At 39.8% G+C, this 17274-nt stretch overlaps 1 protein-coding gene across 3 annotated transcripts in view; it reads right to left on the minus strand.

Moving 5' to 3' along the window:
- Nucleotides 1-13000, minus strand: part of RAB8B (RAB8B, member RAS oncogene family) — a 28586-nt gene extending 15586 nt beyond the window's left edge. For 2 of the 3 annotated variants that reach the window (XM_068695682.1, XM_068695680.1), the window contains exon 1: nucleotides 12769-13000. In XM_068695682.1, coding sequence (XP_068551783.1) covers nucleotides 12769-12892 — 124 coding nt within the window. In that variant the 5' untranslated portion in view covers nucleotides 12893-13000. The remainder of the gene's footprint in view (nucleotides 1-12768) is intronic. The other variant, XM_068695679.1, reaches the window with a different exon arrangement.
- Nucleotides 13001-17274: the final 4274 nt, after the last annotated feature.

The raw sequence follows: 17274 nt of genomic DNA on the forward strand, positions 1-17274 counted from the left end.
AAGTTTGGAAAGTGTTTCCATTCTACATGTATGTTTAATGGAATTTTGTGTCTTGCTGTAAAGATTTTTCTAAATAGGTGCAACACCTGCTGAAATCACACTTAATTGTATTTATGTCTGAAAATGAATGACCTTGACTTTCTTTTTGGCCTCAATGGTGATAAAAGCACAAATACAAGTGCTGTTATTTGTCGTTGTTTTGCTTTTTTTTCTTTCTGTAAAGAGTATTGTATCATGGACAGCAAGTTAAATGAGTTTAAAAGGGCTCATTTATGTCTGGGCCTGAAGTCTTAGCATTGAGAATAACAACAGTCGGGAAAAGTAGGTTCAGAGACTATCACAGTTTCAAGATACACATACTGTAAACTACTGAAACTAAGACACATCAGTGTAAAGAGTAAGAGACTCCTACAGGGATGGTTTTCTGAAAAAGCGAGCTTACACTGCAGTTAGGTATCTATGTGCACCAGTCCATGCCTTGCACGGAGTGGTTTCTTGTGGTTAGTCATTTCCCTTACAGCACCAACAAGATTTATACAACCACTCCTTTGATCACTTCTAAAATTCAGGATATGCCCAAAAAATGGCTTCTCAGAACTTAAGACTTCTAGTAGGAACTTTACCAAAATTCTTCCTGAATAAAGACAAATTTCAAAGCTAAAAGAAAAGCAAAGCAGAAAGCCATAAATATCTGTCACAATACAAAGAAGTTTAACAAATGCAACTGCAACTTTTTAAGAGGCTAAAATGAACTAGAAACTGAAGTTTCTTTTGTTCTTTCCCTTCAGTAACAGGAAGTGGTGAGCTGCACACATTCATAGAGCAAGCCTAGTGACATGTGCTACCACTTCCTGCTAAGGACACTTGCATGGCCGAGTATGAACAACATTTTGGTTACAGAATTAAATTTAAATGATGCCACATAAAACATTTGAATGGCATTTTAAAAGTAATTATTGACAGAGGAGAATTTCCTTTATCAAACGATTCTTACTTTGTACATAATCACATAGTGGGATACAAGAGCTTGAAACGATGCTCGGGTTTAATAAATAATAATTAATTTGATTGCAAAAGATCACAGAAATCCCAGTTTTAAAATGCAATACCCAATGGTCTTCTATCCAAAAGCATGAAAACGCCCAGAATCATTTGGATGTACATCTGAAATTGTTTCATAATTTTCTACAAAATACAGACCTAGACTCCTTCTTCGGATGCAAAGGCAAACAGGATAATTCCCTTTAATGGCCAAAGTAGAACTGCCACACAAAACAGCCTGATACCAGTATTTCCACCTAGCAAGTCCATAGATATTAGACACGGACTGAAGAACATCTATTGCAGGAATCACAAGCTTCCAGTTGGCAGGGAGGTCTGAGTTGAGAGCTGAATCATGTTTTAGTTTGGACTATAGCTGCTTGCATTTCCACTGTAGCATGGGTTTAGAATAGGGTTTACTGCTCTTCCAAATCATTTTCAGATCCTTGCTAACTACAGACCAGGGATGCATCTTCTCACTTTACTGAAGATGAACGTATTTTCTTCCACAACTTCCAACAAAACTGTCAAGAATACGTTCACACAACAAGAAACTTGTGCACTACGAAGAGTCAGTATCATTAGTGCCATACAAAGACTTGCACGCAAAAACAGGAGAGTTGCTTGTTGCCGCATTTACCTTGAATCACTATGCAAAGCTCGTAGTGGTACCAGTGGTTTTCTACTGCAAACCTGTATGATGCAATTCTTGCAAGACTTTGAGAATGGTCTGAGCAGAGGCGCTGAAACAGTTTATTATGCTACTTTAGTTTCTGGAGCAGCAGCTTACTCTCAAGGCATAACTGTTACTCCTGCTCTCCCCTCAGTTGACTTTAACCTGACAGAGTTAACATTTCAGGTTTTTCAGTGCTACAGGAGCAGTTTGTGCTGGGTCCACACTACAACTTTTCCCTGTGTTGCACCACTGTTTGGGCTTACAGATTTTGTTTTGTTTCTTCTGTTAAAAAAAAAGTCTTGCAGAAAATGCTCCAACATAACGAAACCAAAACAAAGTATTCTGGCTGGAGAAAGTCAACTATTAAAACCAGCAAATAATTTCTGCAGGTAAAGGCTTCTTTGGTCTTCAGGCTGCTTACAAAGAAGGCAGTGGAAGGGTCATATTCTTGAATTATACAAGCCGTTAAAAGACAGGAAAAAAAAAAAAAAAATCAACAAGCACACCCAAATACTGTGAAAAAAAACAACTTAGTAGCCATTAGCTATATATTAGCTACATATTATTGGCTACATAGTAGCCATTAGGTACATATTAGAATCCTTCCTTTTATCTATATTACATAGTTATCCAGTATTTTAGCTTAATTTGACATGCAGTTTGCAGTGCTGGACCTCACACATCAGAAAGCCACATCAGTTGACAATTCTTGTCGATTTGAACTCAAGTTTAATTAATAGGTTTCCTATCTCACTCAGTCCATATAGTCTGTATATTTATGTCAACTAACTTATTTTGGATGTGCAGCTGTAATAACAAATTAGCCAGGAAATTAAACCATGCAGGGTGCAAATAAATGTCAATCTGTGATAGCATACAGTAGACTGTATATCTACCACAGTACAGTATTTCTCCATCTCTGACAAAGCAAGATGCAACTTATAAAAAAAAAAAAAAACAACAAACACGAAGTATAGCAATTAAAAAGTTGTTTGTTTTTTTTTTTTAATATCCAAAAAAAGGGAATTTAAAAATAAAGGTGATTTAAAGAGGTGAAGGTCTTCTTTTGGCAAGAATTGGCAAAGCAGCAGTGAAAAATTAATACATGGCTTGCTTGCTAGAAAGAGTCTCATTTCAGACTGTCAAAGAATGTACCACACTAACAAATCTTATTTACCCCACTAAAAACTAAGAGACCTACCTTGCATGATGAGCATGTAATAAAAAAAAAAACAAACACAACACTCTCTTAAATAAGTTACCATCCTACTTAACTAAATCTTGTCTTACTCTTCTGAAGTAAGAGCAGAAGTAGTAAAAAACAAAAACCTAAAAGGAAATTAGATTTTTAGAAAAAGATTTTTCCTATGGCTGTGACACTTATCACTGTTGGACACAGGTCACAGTCAAAATGAGTTCATTGTAAGACAGCAAAAGGAGTCAAGGTACAAAGTCTCCTTATCCTTTTTGAGCATTAGACCAACCGGAATTTACACATCAACTTTCAAGCTGAGCTTTCTCCAGCTACACAGTGACTACGTTGCATAGATGAACATCCGAATCAGTTAGCTGTAGGAAGTACCAGCAGGGATTGCTATTTTCTGTTCTCAGCAGTAGGTTTGGGATTAAATGCACAACTTTTTTTTTTTTTTTTTTTTAAAGTGATGTTTTCAAGGGATTGTTTGAATGTTTTATTGTAATACATCAGTGCACTCTCTAAGTCTATAAAGCCTCAGAAAGTTGCTTTCGTATTAGATATTTCTTGAAGGATTTCAGTAAACCTAAGAAATGACCAAGTGAGAAATAAGATCAGAGTATAAAAGGCAGGGTGGGGAACACTTGCAACATACCAGTGTGTCATACAGCCTAATGCAAAAGAACAAAGTCTAATCATTTTGAACTTGAACATTTGGCTTTAGTCCCTAGTAACATCTGCAAGGCATTTTCAGATGATCTCAGCAATGTCTGTATTGCTATGTCAATTAAAGACGCAGTAGTCTTTTATCGCAACCATTGAAAAATATACCAGATTGACCTTCACCCCGGTGCATTGCTGATTGTTAATGTTTTGAGAAGTTGTAAGATTATCTTAGAATTACACACAAGTGCAACCAGTTTTGCTCATCCTTCCACAATTTCAGAGGACAAATCTGTATTCATTCCTTCTAAACAGCCCATAAGAATCCAGAAAATACTAACAAATTCAGAGAATCCTTTGGGTTAGCTGGCATTTCTTAATCTCATTGTTCACCTCCGCAAAGAATTTGATACTGCTTTCCTACCCAAAGATTACAGAAGTGTCTAACATCTTTAAATATTTTACCACAGTAAGGTTCTTAAAGGAAACTTTAACCACTACACTGGTAAAATAAATATATCCAAATGGCTCAAGGAGGTAAGGCAATGAAGAATGGAGGTGCCACGCATGCATAGCATACAGTGGTTTGTTGCTCATAGGCACCTAAAACTTATTACCAAAATCTGATTCTCATAATATTAAGCAAACTGCAGCTTCTTTCAGCATGCACCTCCTCAGCTGCAGTACAGCTACCACACAGCTTCATTTAAGATAAATTACTTGTTATTAAAAAAAGCAACAGGACATTCAGAAAACAACTTTTAATTATCAAATTAGGCCAACCTACACTTTAGAACAGTTTTTTGTGTTTTTTTAATTTTTTTTTGAAAGTTCAGCATCCTATAGCATAAACTGATTATCATACCAAGAATTGAATCCAGTGCTCTTCAGCCACTTGTTTGTAACAGCGCTCCTATGAGCTCAGCCACCACAACAGTGCATTCAAATGCTAGAAGATCCTGCAAAGTCAAATTCTGTATTCAAAATTCTGAAAAGAGAATATATAGCCTGCTTTGAGCAGCCTTTGAATTGGATGATTTTAAACACCAAGAATACTTGGTTGAACTTTAAAACCATAAAATAACATAGCAGAAAGAAATTTATTACTGCTGTATACAAGAAAAATTAACAGATTTCCACAGCAGCTTTAGAAGGGTTGGGTCTATGAAGTGTATAAAATCTAGTCTATATCTACTACTTATTCAGTGTAAAATAAACTACACTCAGTGATAACTCAGTTTCATCTAAAATTGTTCTGACAGATTAAAATTGTCCTACGATACAGACAGCAAAGTTTGTTTATTTTAAGGATTATTTATAGACTGACTCTAAGAGGAATGCACTAACTGAGCTGCTTCAAAAACATATTCCTTTCAGGCCAATATGCAACTGGAGAACAGCAAACATTTAAAATCTACCAAAAGGCTCGAGCTGAGGCTAAAGTGTTACAGCTAGTTGAAACTAGGGTAGGTGCTGCCACTGAAGAGTGATGACCAAATCCTTTCCTATTGTGGTCAGGTTTCTTTTTATCTGGGTAAATTCCGTAATTCAGCTTACCACCATCTATAATTGCAACTGATGGCATATATTAAAAGAACAGGTTTCACACCGTCACAGCTCTCATCTTCTGAGCACCAGATCACAGATACCACTGAATCAATCATGGAATTAAAGCCCTTGTTAATACAGACCAAAAAGTGGCCTTCAAGTAGCTTCCAAGCAGCTCCCATGGATCACACACCAGGATATCACCTGACGAGCAGCAGCTCCATGCTTGCACAGGAATTGCTCTAAAGTCCACTCTCGAGCAATGGCTAGCTACAGAACAGAAATGGCTGCAGTGATCTGCCAAGGACTCTGCCCCACACTGACTTAACCTCTAATGCAGCAATGGAAGATGTATTTCAAACTGGAAAGAAAAATGCCCTCAAAACAGGAAAAAGATGATCCCTAATCTCCTGCCAGTAAGTCAGGTAAGTTTGTAGATGTAGAAATCATACAAAATGCCTTATTGAACCAAGATGACTCTAACTAAATAATAACAACAAAATCTCTTTTCATCGAAAAGTTGGCATCTTAAGCATCCCAGAGATTCAATAAACTCCTTATTGAAATAAATAAAAAAAAAATTAGGCAATCTAATAGTATCCTTGCCACCGTGATTTAAAGTTCATTATTCACTATTCATACACTGTTTCAGTTGTTATAAGAACAGGCCGAGAAGGTGAGATTTGTTTTTTTTCCAGTAACTTTTGTGTCTAGGTGTATCTATATAACTATCCAGTGAGAAATTGAGAAGCTGCTTCTTTTTGGAAAAAAAAAAAAACTTTAGGTTTGACAACTCCCACTCGATCCAAATATCTAATGTGATCGACTATCTTGAGCAAGGTCACCATCTGGGACCATACCAATACATAACATATGGATGTCACCAGCAACATAAACTGGTGATAACGAAGCTTCCTAATATAGGAAAAGGAGGTAGGAAAAGGAAGCAACACAAATCAGGCCAAAAGACAAAGCAGAAGGTTTAAAGTTACTAAAGTTAATTTTATAAAGATGGCCCTCTTAACAGACTTTAGAACCTGTCTTTTTTTTTTTTTTTTCTTTTAAATAAGATGTTTTCTTAACCCCCTGCTTTTATGCAGGTTTACTGCATGAGGATTTTGTTGTTGTTGTTCGGGAAGCAAAAGACATGGGGGAAAGAAGGGCTGCTTTATTTCCTTATTCATGTAGGCAGTTAAATAGGCCTTTTTGAAAGGCTCTTACTACCTAAATTAACAGGCAAAACCACCTAACTTATTAATGAAGGCCATACTTGTCTTTCTAGCCCATTACAATATGCTTTCTGTACATTATGCAAGGTTCCTTTAATGGCCACTTCACCTCCTTTTCCCACACTGGATATTCTCAGTACTCCTCTACAGTCACTTCTGCTAAGCCAGAGAAGTTCTCCCAGCCAGCAGTTACTCTGACTTACCCCTTCCTTCCATGCTTGGGATGACACAGACACCTTACTTCATCTTTGATTCCATAAGAAGTCCCACCATACAGACAAATTCACTTTCATTAAATGAAAGCGATTTCTCTCTGGCAGATGAAAGAAAGGAGGTGTTTTTGTTTTTTGTTACCATGTGTGTAGGGGGTGGTGGTAGTATGTGTTCCCTGGCTGGTAGCCAGCTTAGCTTTCCCGAATTTCTTAGACTAAACTTGTTCTTCCTAAAGTGCAGGTTTGGTGCCTGACTGCTATTAGTGACCACTGTTCCTCACACATATTGCCATACATACATGAGAATGCAACTAACATTCTGCATCAGTTTTGTTTGTCTGTTTTTTCCCTGTGGTGCCCGAAAGAGTAGCGTTTGTACAACAGCAGGCCAAGTAATACAGATCATCTTAAGCTTGCTTGACTGTTTGTTCTCCTGAGCAGAGAGAGGATAAGTCTTCTAAGCATGTGGTACTTCAGTTTTATTAGACTGTACACAGTTTAAAAGCAAAGTGTCACAGCTTACATTTCAGAGGAAAGCTCACTATAAACCACAAGATTAAACTGATATTAGATGCAATTGCTGGTCAAAAAATGTTAAAGAGGTACTAAATTACCTCCCACTGAAACACCAGCTGGAACAGGAAGTTGCTATCTCAAGTTTTGAGTTGCAAGTCAGGCAACTAAAAGCCTCTGGATCAACCCTGCTCATACAAAATCTTTATACAGAACAACTCTATTGAAGTTAGTATTATTCACAGTTCATTCACATTAGAAAAGGATCAGATCCATTTTATAGATCTACAGTCACCTTGATGAACCGGACATTCAAGATACCACAACATATTATTAAAGGTGAAAAAACAGAATATTACTGGAAATCACGCTTGTTTGCAATTCAATCATAAAACATGAAATAAAGCATCATTACAAAAACTGCCTGTATTCTTCATCATGTTAGGAATTTCCATTAAATTCTGAAAGAAGTCAGAATTACTTCTAGTAAGGGATGCCCTCTTGCAGAAGGACTAGGAAGTCCTTGAAAAAACATTTCCCAAACAAAAGCTATGTGCCTTCAATACCTCTCTCAAAGCCTGTATCAAACAGTACATTTGTTCCTATAGTCCTTCCATGTTAGTCTGTATGCTTAACTTTGCATTCAAACCAAGTCACAAAAGCAGCTCGAAGTTGCCCTCCTGTCACTCGAATAACCAGATAACACATAACCAAGACAGAGCTCCATCTGCCCAGTAAGTACAGGCAGAGAACAGTTAGACATCTGTCACACTGTTTCACAGTAACATGCAGCAAGAACGCTGCAACAGTATTTTTAATAAAAGCAAAATGATTCCACTCATATTGGCCTGTTGCAGAATACAAAAGGGCAGGCAAGGCAATCTCACTGGCAGATGAAAAACAAAGTCTAAGATGCTTTTTGTTACCATCTTGTTGTTACTATCAGATTTACAGTCAGAAGAGACACAAATTTTAAGGTTTTTAACCTGTGGTATCTCTGACTGCAATGTTGTCTGCTCAACATCAGGCTAACATCTTGCTGATCACCCATCATGTACCGTGCAAACTGAATCATACTTTCAGTTTCACATTTACCTCCACAATGCTGTCTGCCCATATTCCACTACAAGCGCTTGACCTCCTCCTCACACGGTGTTGCAAGGATACCCAGCTATCAAGTCCTGGACATGCACTTCCATTTTGTAGAGCTAAATCACAGCACCAGCTGAGACGCACTAGTCTCACTCACTTCAATTCCCTTATTATAATTACTATTAATAAAGTACCACTGACAACTCCTTCCTGACTTATCCTTCTCTTTGCTTGTCTATCACTGATGTTTGTTTTCTTCCAGAGCTCCTACCATCTGAAGAAGCCTAAAAAGATATGGAATGAAGATGGGAATACGGAAGCCTAATGGGGGTGAAGGGCACCACCAACACACACACGCAAAAAAAAAAAAAAAAAAAAAGAAGAAAACACACTACGACCTCTCTCTTTTCACTTATTTTTTGTCTATCACACATGTAACTGCAGGGTAGAGTAGAAATACTCAGACATAATTTGACTTGAGTACACTAGGGCAATTTCCATTACACATTACAGACATGGAAATTTCATTGCAAAAGGGAAGTTGATAATTGTGCTTGTCAAAGGATTTTCATCAAAGTGTTATAAGGTCAGCATACACGTGCTTGATTGCTGGAGTAGTGTCCTATTTTGCAAGATGAAGGCTATGGAAAAGTTACTTCTGTAAAATCAACAAGTTGTTTCAACTCTCAGATACAGTACTATCTTGTGTGGGCAACTTCCTGTCAAATACTCGTATTATCTTGGATTAAAAAATAAATACAACAAGTTTTGTTTCAGAGTCAGCAAGGCTTTGTACTAGTCAGAACAACTATCAGCTAAAGGTACAACTTCACGCTTAGAGAAAACTGCTCAAACAAGAAGTTGAAAGGAATGCAAACAATAAACCTTATTATTTAGAGTGATAATCCTAATTCAGATAGTACTACTTAAATGGCAAGTTAAAATGCACAAAGACTTCCAAATCAATGCTTCTTTTTGTCATACACCCCACTGAAAATACTAACAAAATGCACGTGAGATACTTCAAGATAGATTTTCTGCTTTTGGAGCTGTTAAGTATGAAAATTAGCTGACACAATTGCATTTTACTTTCCATGTAGAACTGTGCAAAAGCAGAAGTTTCCACTCAGGAAGCAAGCTAAATAACATAACCTTACATAGCATATTTCCACTGTGTAAGTTTTATCCAGGGATTTGGCCAAACTCTTTTCAGTGGTTTGTGGGGACAAGACAAGGGACAATGGCCACAAAATAGAGCACAGGAAGTTCCGCCCCAACATGCGAAAGAACTTCTTCATGGTAAGGATGACAGCACTGGCACAGGCTGCCCAGGTAGGTTGTGGAGTCTACTTCTCTGGAGATATTCAAGACCCCTCTGGACACCTACCTGGGAAACCTGCTCTAGGGAACCTGCTCTGGCATAGGAGGGTTGGACCCGATGACCCCTTGAGGTCCCTTCCAACCCCTACAATTCTATGATTCTGTGATCCCATGTTAACAGTGAAAAGCTGATCCCCACTAGGGAGCACAGCAGTGTCGTGACTTGTCAACCATTACAGAAGTTTTCCTAATAACGTATATGAAAATTGTGAAGTTGCTGAAGGCCAAGGACCTGCAAACCACAGACTTAAAGCAGATCTTTTAGAATAACCAAAAGGATCACCTGAGAGAGAGAGATAGCTGGTTCACTTCTCTTACGGGATGGCAAAGTTTGCTGATGACACCAGCTACTCCAGGTACTCAAAACAAACACTCTTGAGCCATAAGGAACTTCAGAAGAAAGCAATCAGTAAATTATAGGTATATGTACATAGCTCTTATATCCTATTCTTCATGCGACTGTTAGCCACAGGATGGGAGTATGGAAAACCTTACTGTCTAAAGCAGTGCGGCCATCATTATAGCATAAACAGCCTTGAGCAGAGTAGCCAAGAGACCCTTTGCAAGACTCCAAGCAACCTACAAGGACTGAGCCTTAAAATTGTGTGTACATGACAGCAGAAGAGAAGGGAATCTGCAGAACACATTGTTCAGCACAACACAAGTATGCCATGCAACAAGACAGCAATCACAGTTCATTTCTACAGTATGAACACTGAGCCTAAGTAATTTGAGTATTCTACAGTAAGCCAATATTACATTATTTCTCTCCAAATGGAAAGAGGTTCCATTGCTCTGGTAACTGAAACTAACAAACAACAATAAGAGTGGGAAACAGTAAGAAAGATATTTGGTGCTTAGACATTTTGCAGGCCCTTTCATCATGGCAATAAAGTTTGCTTTAATTTCTAGACAAACTTGCTTCAATATTCTTTCTTACATTTTATCACCATATAGTTAAGAAAAGCCTCTAAATGCTTCACCTCACCTCACTCACAAATACTATTTCAATAGATGATTAAACAAACAAACAAACAATTGTCATCAGCCCACCTCACGCATATGCTTTCTCAGGGCTCTAGAGTTAAAGCAACCTCAGTCCTGTTAGAAAAAAGACAGGCACCTCTAAGAGCATATAATATAGTGGGTACTAATTAAAATCACCATGACTGAATATGCATCTTTACAGGAAGCATCATCATATTGTAGAACCCACTTCTATGATTACTTATAGAAATAATGGCCTAGCAGCTTATACTTCAGGAAGATTCAGTGTACCCAGTTAGGAACGCTAATCTGGAGACCTTAAAGCTTCAACTGGCAGGGGCACAATTGGGAAAAGCATCATATCCCTGTCTCCCCCACACCACAGCTGCCAGTGCTTTACCCACCAAGGAATAAATTCAGAACTGTTAAAAACGGAATTCCCCTAAGCACAGCAGTTGTATTAGTTATGACTGTACAACTGACTAGCATGGACCAGCCAGCATGTACTCCCTCTTTAAAAAGAAAAAGAGAAAGAGCATTTACAAGAACATACAAAGGAGATCTACATGACTGACCTGAAAGTAATACAACCAACATGGGGAACACTGAAAAAAAATAGTGCTTTTATTTAAGCATGTCAGCACTTTGCATGAGCAGTTTCACTGTTTCCTGCCTTGTCAACTTTCCTCTTTGTAGGTCCTTTGCTAAAAAGGAAAGGGATTGAAAGAAACACATTATAAGAATAGGAAAACACAACTGAAATTAAATCACAATCACTACCTATGGAATCATAAGTACACCTCAATTATCAACATCTTTCTTAAAATGAACAGTGTTGATAATAGGACCCTCATAAAAGCAAACATAAAGGACGGAAACAAGAGAACAAACCCTATATTACTGAATAAGTTAAAAAAAAAAAACAGAATCATATTTGCAGTCCTTGACACTTCAAAGTGAATCAAGTGAGACAGAAAAAGAAACATCAGGAGTCTAAGCAGTTCAAGTAATGACAAGATCACTGAAAACAAGAGGCAGCCATTTATGCTAGCCATCTCTTTCTAAGTAAGAGTCATTTTATACTTTGTACAGAACCACTGTAGGCTTTTTTTGAAAACTATGTTGCATTTATTATGGTTTAAGCCTTTTAAGCGACCACACATAGAGCAAAGTACCTTTTTTTCAGTAAACTGCTACTCAGGCCCTGATTAGCTGGAGTTATTAATACAGCACTTTGAAGATGGTTGCAAAGAGAAGGCAGAGAGAAAAGTAATTTATTTTTGTTTGTTTTGGAAATGTAGAAATTCTGTTCTTGAAGCACTAGAAATGCCAGCCATATCTCACGTAGCCAGTCACATCTGCCTGAATGAAAGTTCACTTCTTCCCCACGCATCAGGTGCTCAGCGCAGTCAAACGTCTAGCGAGGATACAGCAGCACTCGGAACATGAACCAAGCGACACGTTGCTCTATCTCATCTTTAAATCAATTTCCTTATGACAAAGTCTACTCCTTCTCTTAGTGCTATTCTTCCAAGCCAGCCTGACTTTTGCTCTCTTAAATACCAGCAACCTCCCCTGCGTTTTACTGCTTCATCCCCAAAACACCACACTTTGTTTTAAAGAGCAAACTGAACTACATTTGGTTACCCGGACACCTCAAGTTTCCCCGAACTGCAATTTCAATTGAGGACTGGCTCCGAAAACCCTTTTTAAATCGCTTTCGTGGAGCAGCAGGAAGAGCGCCGAGCCCCCCAGAAGCACGCCGCGGCGGCCCGCTTCAGAAGCGCTCGGTGTCGCCGAAAGAGCTCAGACAGCTTCTGACCGCTTTTCCCCACCGAACGCGAAACCCGACTCCATTTTTGGCGAGGAGGTGCCCCCCACGCAGCGGCCGAGGAGGCTGCGGGCCGGCGGCACCCCCGCGGCGCTGAGCGGGGCCGGCGCGGCCCCGGCCGTGTCCCCCCCCCGCCCCGTGCCCGCTCAGCCCGCCCGCGGCTCGGCCCCGCAGCAACAGTTCCTCACCCGCGGCCCGGCTGCTGCCATTTTCTGGCCGCCCTCACGGAAGCGCCGAGCGGCCGGCGCAGGCCCTGCGAGGAGGGCGGCGGGACCGCGACGGAACGGCCACGGCCCCGGCTCCCCGCAGCGGCCGCCCCGGCCCCGGCCCCGCCGCCCCCAACCCCAACCCCAACCCCATCCCCATCCCCATTCCACCGCCGCCGGGCGGGGGCCCCTCACCGATGGTGGAGATGAAGGTGGTGTTGAAGGCGTCCTCGGAGAAGCGGAAGAGCAGGCACGTCTTGCCCACGCCCGAGTCGCCGATGAGCAGCAGCTTGAACAGATAGTCGTACGTCTTCGCCATCTTCCCGCGGCGCCGCTCCGCTCCGCTCCCCTCGGCTGGGCTGGGCTGGGCTGGGCTCGGCGCGGCTCGGCCGGGGCAGCCTCGGGAGGGGCGGGCAGCGCAGCGCGGCCCCGCCCCGCCCCGCCCCGCCCGGCCGCCCGTGCAGGGCGGGCAGCGCCGCGGGGGCCGGCGGGAGATGGAGTCCGGGCGCGGGGCGCCGCTGAGGCGCTGAGGCGGGGGAGCGCCGAGCGGCCGGGTGGGCTCATCCCGCAGGGCGCTGAGCTCTCTGCGAAACCATCTCGAGCTGTAAATGGGGCCAGCGCGTCTGGGCAAGTGGCACAGCGGGTCCTGGCGGAACGCTGCGCTTCGCTCAGATGCCATCGGGCCAGGTGAAAGGCTGAGCGCATGTGGCCTCGACTATTGAGGTGTATTTACGTCCTCTGCTTTAGCAAGTGAGGAAGAAGCTCGTTCAGATAAAAGGAAAAGTATTTTCACAAAGCCTCGTGTAGCACTAGAAGCGTGGTACCCTTTCTAGATGTGACTACAGCATTTGAATAAGCGCTTTTCTCCATTTTTTTTTCCACTGACAATTCTCTCGGTGTGAGGCAGCCTCATTATGTATTTATTACAATGTGTTTCTCACAGGGTGTCACAAGGCACTATAAAAATAAATAACATCACTGAAATGCTTTAAAATAGCAGCAAAGAGCTATTGCTTTAATTTAATTCAAAAACCGCAGCCTCCAGACAAGCTCTAAACACAAACGCCTAACGCTATAAATCCCCTAACAGCTCTCACATCCCTGCCAGGGGCACCAAGGCAGAAGGGCAGTTTGCCTCACACCATTCCCTGCGGGACTGGCATCGTGGAGGCCCGACGTGCCAGCGCTCTAGCCAAGCTTCCAGGAGGCTCGGTCTCCCCCATGCAGGCGGCTCGGCAGGGGCTGGGGAGCCAGGCTGGAGTGAGGTGTAAAACATCTCTGCCTTGTTCATGAATTTGGCAAACGTATATGCTGAGTCCAGAAGCAAGCAGAATTAGCTTTAAATATTAAAATTCTCTCATACACACTCAGGTAGCCTCCATATTCCAAGCACCCAACCTAGATTTTGTTGGGGTAAAGTAGGGCGAGCTATCTTAACAGCTGGCCACTGCTGTACTTACGCAAAGTGTTCTGAAGAGTCACTCCAAATAAATTACATCAGTCATAATAAAACTTGGAAAAGCAAAAGCTGATAAATTCCTAATAATGAACCATTCCAAATCTTCCTTATTAAGTGTCTCAGTTTGGTGATGTTCCTGGCCCATATGTTTGTGATAACAAACCTTAAAAAATAATAATCCCATGACAGATCTGATGTAAAACTCTGTACAAGGTGAATTCAATTACAGCTTGGCATAACTGCTAACTTTAACTTCCAGTTAACTGTATTGAAATCTAACTTTATAACAGAGATTCCATGTTGCAATTCAAGTAAAAATGTCACTCCTTGATTAAGACCACTGGGAGACACAGATATCATCTGATAGGGCAGAACCAAGGCAGCAATATGAGAACGTTTTTTTACTGCATGATTTGGAGTTGGGCTGTTTACATGTTACGGTGGGCTGTTACTATACTTAACCCAAGATTTAAGTTTATAAATGATAATGACAACCTGGCACAGAGGCAGTCAAATCAAATTTATCAATTGTTTCAGACTAGCATGAATAATCGGATTATAGGAAACTGCATATGAAAACCTAATCTCTGACACATTTCCATATATCTGTATTTTCAGAGACACGAATTGCTCATGAGTACTGTAATTAGGGCCATACTGGAGATTACTACATCGTATTTCAGCAATGAAGAGAGTAATTTTGGGGTTAATATTCACTCCTGAGTTTTGTGGAACAAATAGGTTTCCATATGTCTCTGAAGCAATATGTTTGTGATCGCCATCTGTTACTCAAGAGTAGTTTTATAGAAAAATAATGCAAATTACTTCCCTCTTTAATTACACTGGTGCTTTGCAATATTGTGTTCTGTTGTGATTTGGAAAAGTGCCAGTTTGCCAGATTCAAGGGACAGATGTTTATTTAACCATGAACTTTAAAATTGCATTAAAAAATGAGATATAAAATCTTAAAGTTTTTTTTTTTTATTTGATAAGATGCACAAAAAAATTCAACTGTACAATTGTACACCTTCCAGTACATGTATCTAAGCTTTTAGGCTTAATAACCAATACACTATGATACCTGTCCATGAAAATACTTTGAAATCTAATCTTTGTTAGAGCACTAAACTAGAAAAGACAACATTTGTATTATGCTGTATTGAAGTCAAATAGATCAGCTACAATTAAACTTTTTTTTTTTTTTTTTTTTTTTTTATGACATGGAAAAACCACTATGGGGAACACTGAGCATGTAGTAAGTAGAAAAAGGTTGACATTATACTTTAGCTTTTGGCACTATGAAAAAGTGGAAAACACCATAACAATGTTGACTAGATGTCGATGATAACGTTGATTTCCAGATTTCAAAAAAGCAAGATTTTAAAAACTTTTACAAGCACTAAGTAACAGCCATACTCATCCAGAAAACACACACCAAGTCCCAACCAAGGAATGGCAGAATTCCATTAGTCACTAACGTGTATGTAAAGTGCATCTAGTAAAGCACTCAGTTTAAGAAAGGCATCAAAATGAATAGCAAAATATATTTACTCCTGCTATTCATATGCAATAAATACAATCTTTACCTACACCTTAAAAAAAAAAAAAAAAGCCAACAAACAAAAAGCAAAACAGAAAATACTTGTATCTATTTAACCAACACATACATTTTAGGAGAGTGCCAGATTACAAACTTACTCCTTCATTCCTACTCTCATTTTACTGTCTCAAATGATACACTAACTTTCAAAAATCATTTTTCCTCTCTGCTTAAAGGTGAGACCAGCTACGTACAAAGAGAACTTTGTGAAAATTTTCATCTATTCAATCTCTTCTATTCAATGCATATAAAATTATAAGAAATTCTAGATCTTAATTGTGTAAGTACAAGGTTTCAAAAACCAAAAGTTTGAAACATCGGTAGAACTAAGATCCTGGCACTAATTAGAATCTACAGGTTCAAGTTCTACAAAAGATAAGCTTATGAGGCAGTCCTTCCCAGAATGCCACGTAACTACAAATCATTAACATGAACTTTGCTCCTTAGCTATGGGACTCTGATAGTTAATATGATAATATTTTTGAAATATACTTTTAACAACCGTGGTTTTGGCAGATGTCCCTGCAATTTATTACCATTCGATGACTATCACATGACATTCCTTTACAAAAATGTCACTTATTCCCCAGTTACAGTAAATATGTCTCTCTCTGCAGGTAGATACTTCTGTGCTCATCCTACACTTTGCTTAGTGCATTTGACATGTTGTTATGTTCCACTTTTAAGATGTGGTTTTAACAAGGTTGGTTTAATTTTGGGGGTCTTCCGAAAGAACAGTACTTTACACTAGTGATCTAAATGTTTGACTTTTCCACATTTATATGTTGCAGAACTGTATATAGCAGAGGTTAAATCAAGTCATTACCTAGAGTATGCTCTGTAAGACTCTTATCTGTAAGTTCCATCAATTTTAATGTTTGCCATTAAGATAATGCTAAACGTGGACCTTCTTCAAATTCCAGTGTTAAACTAAACTACCACAGCATAAGCATATTTAAATCGACTATGTACACCATGGATTATAACATTAATTTATAACTAATTAAAAGTTATTATACTTAATTCTGCAGTACAGGCAAAACTGCAGGCAGTCTGTGTTCCAGATCAAACATACCACTTGAAGTGAACCTTGTTTTGGGTGCAACTTAGACCTGGTTAGTGTGTGGAAATCTAAATGGTCTTAAGGATACTACTACAGAGAGAGCAATCCACATTTTAGTACACTAGACAAACCACTAGAAGCATTATTCAAGTGATTTATTTTTTTTTTTTCACAAATCCATCAATATTCACTTCCTCAGTGACCACAGTCAGTTTAAAAAATGTTTTGTAGTAAAAACACAAAAAAGCTTGTATTTTTGCAGCATCAGAGGGCAAATTGCAACGAACCCCAAGATGCAGCTGCAGAAGGCCACAAATAGAACAGAACAGGGTGGCATGGGTGCGAACAGGTGCTCCAGTGCTACCTCCCTGACACAAGGAGGGCCTCCAGGCACAGCCCAGCAGAAGAACACCACAAGGCACATCATCAGAGTCATTCCCTTGGACCTGAATCTCTCTCTCTCTTTGTAGGCCATGCCATTGTGGTACAAACCCAGCAGAGATGGACTGCATTACTCTCCTGGTTAACAGTTAACTTGCAACCTAAACTTAGTGCTGTGTTTCTGTTTTCCAAATAGTA

Source organism: Anas acuta, chromosome 12 (genome assembly GCF_963932015.1).
Source record: "Anas acuta chromosome 12, bAnaAcu1.1, whole genome shotgun sequence".
Classification (NCBI taxonomy): Eukaryota; Metazoa; Chordata; class Aves; order Anseriformes; family Anatidae; genus Anas; species Anas acuta.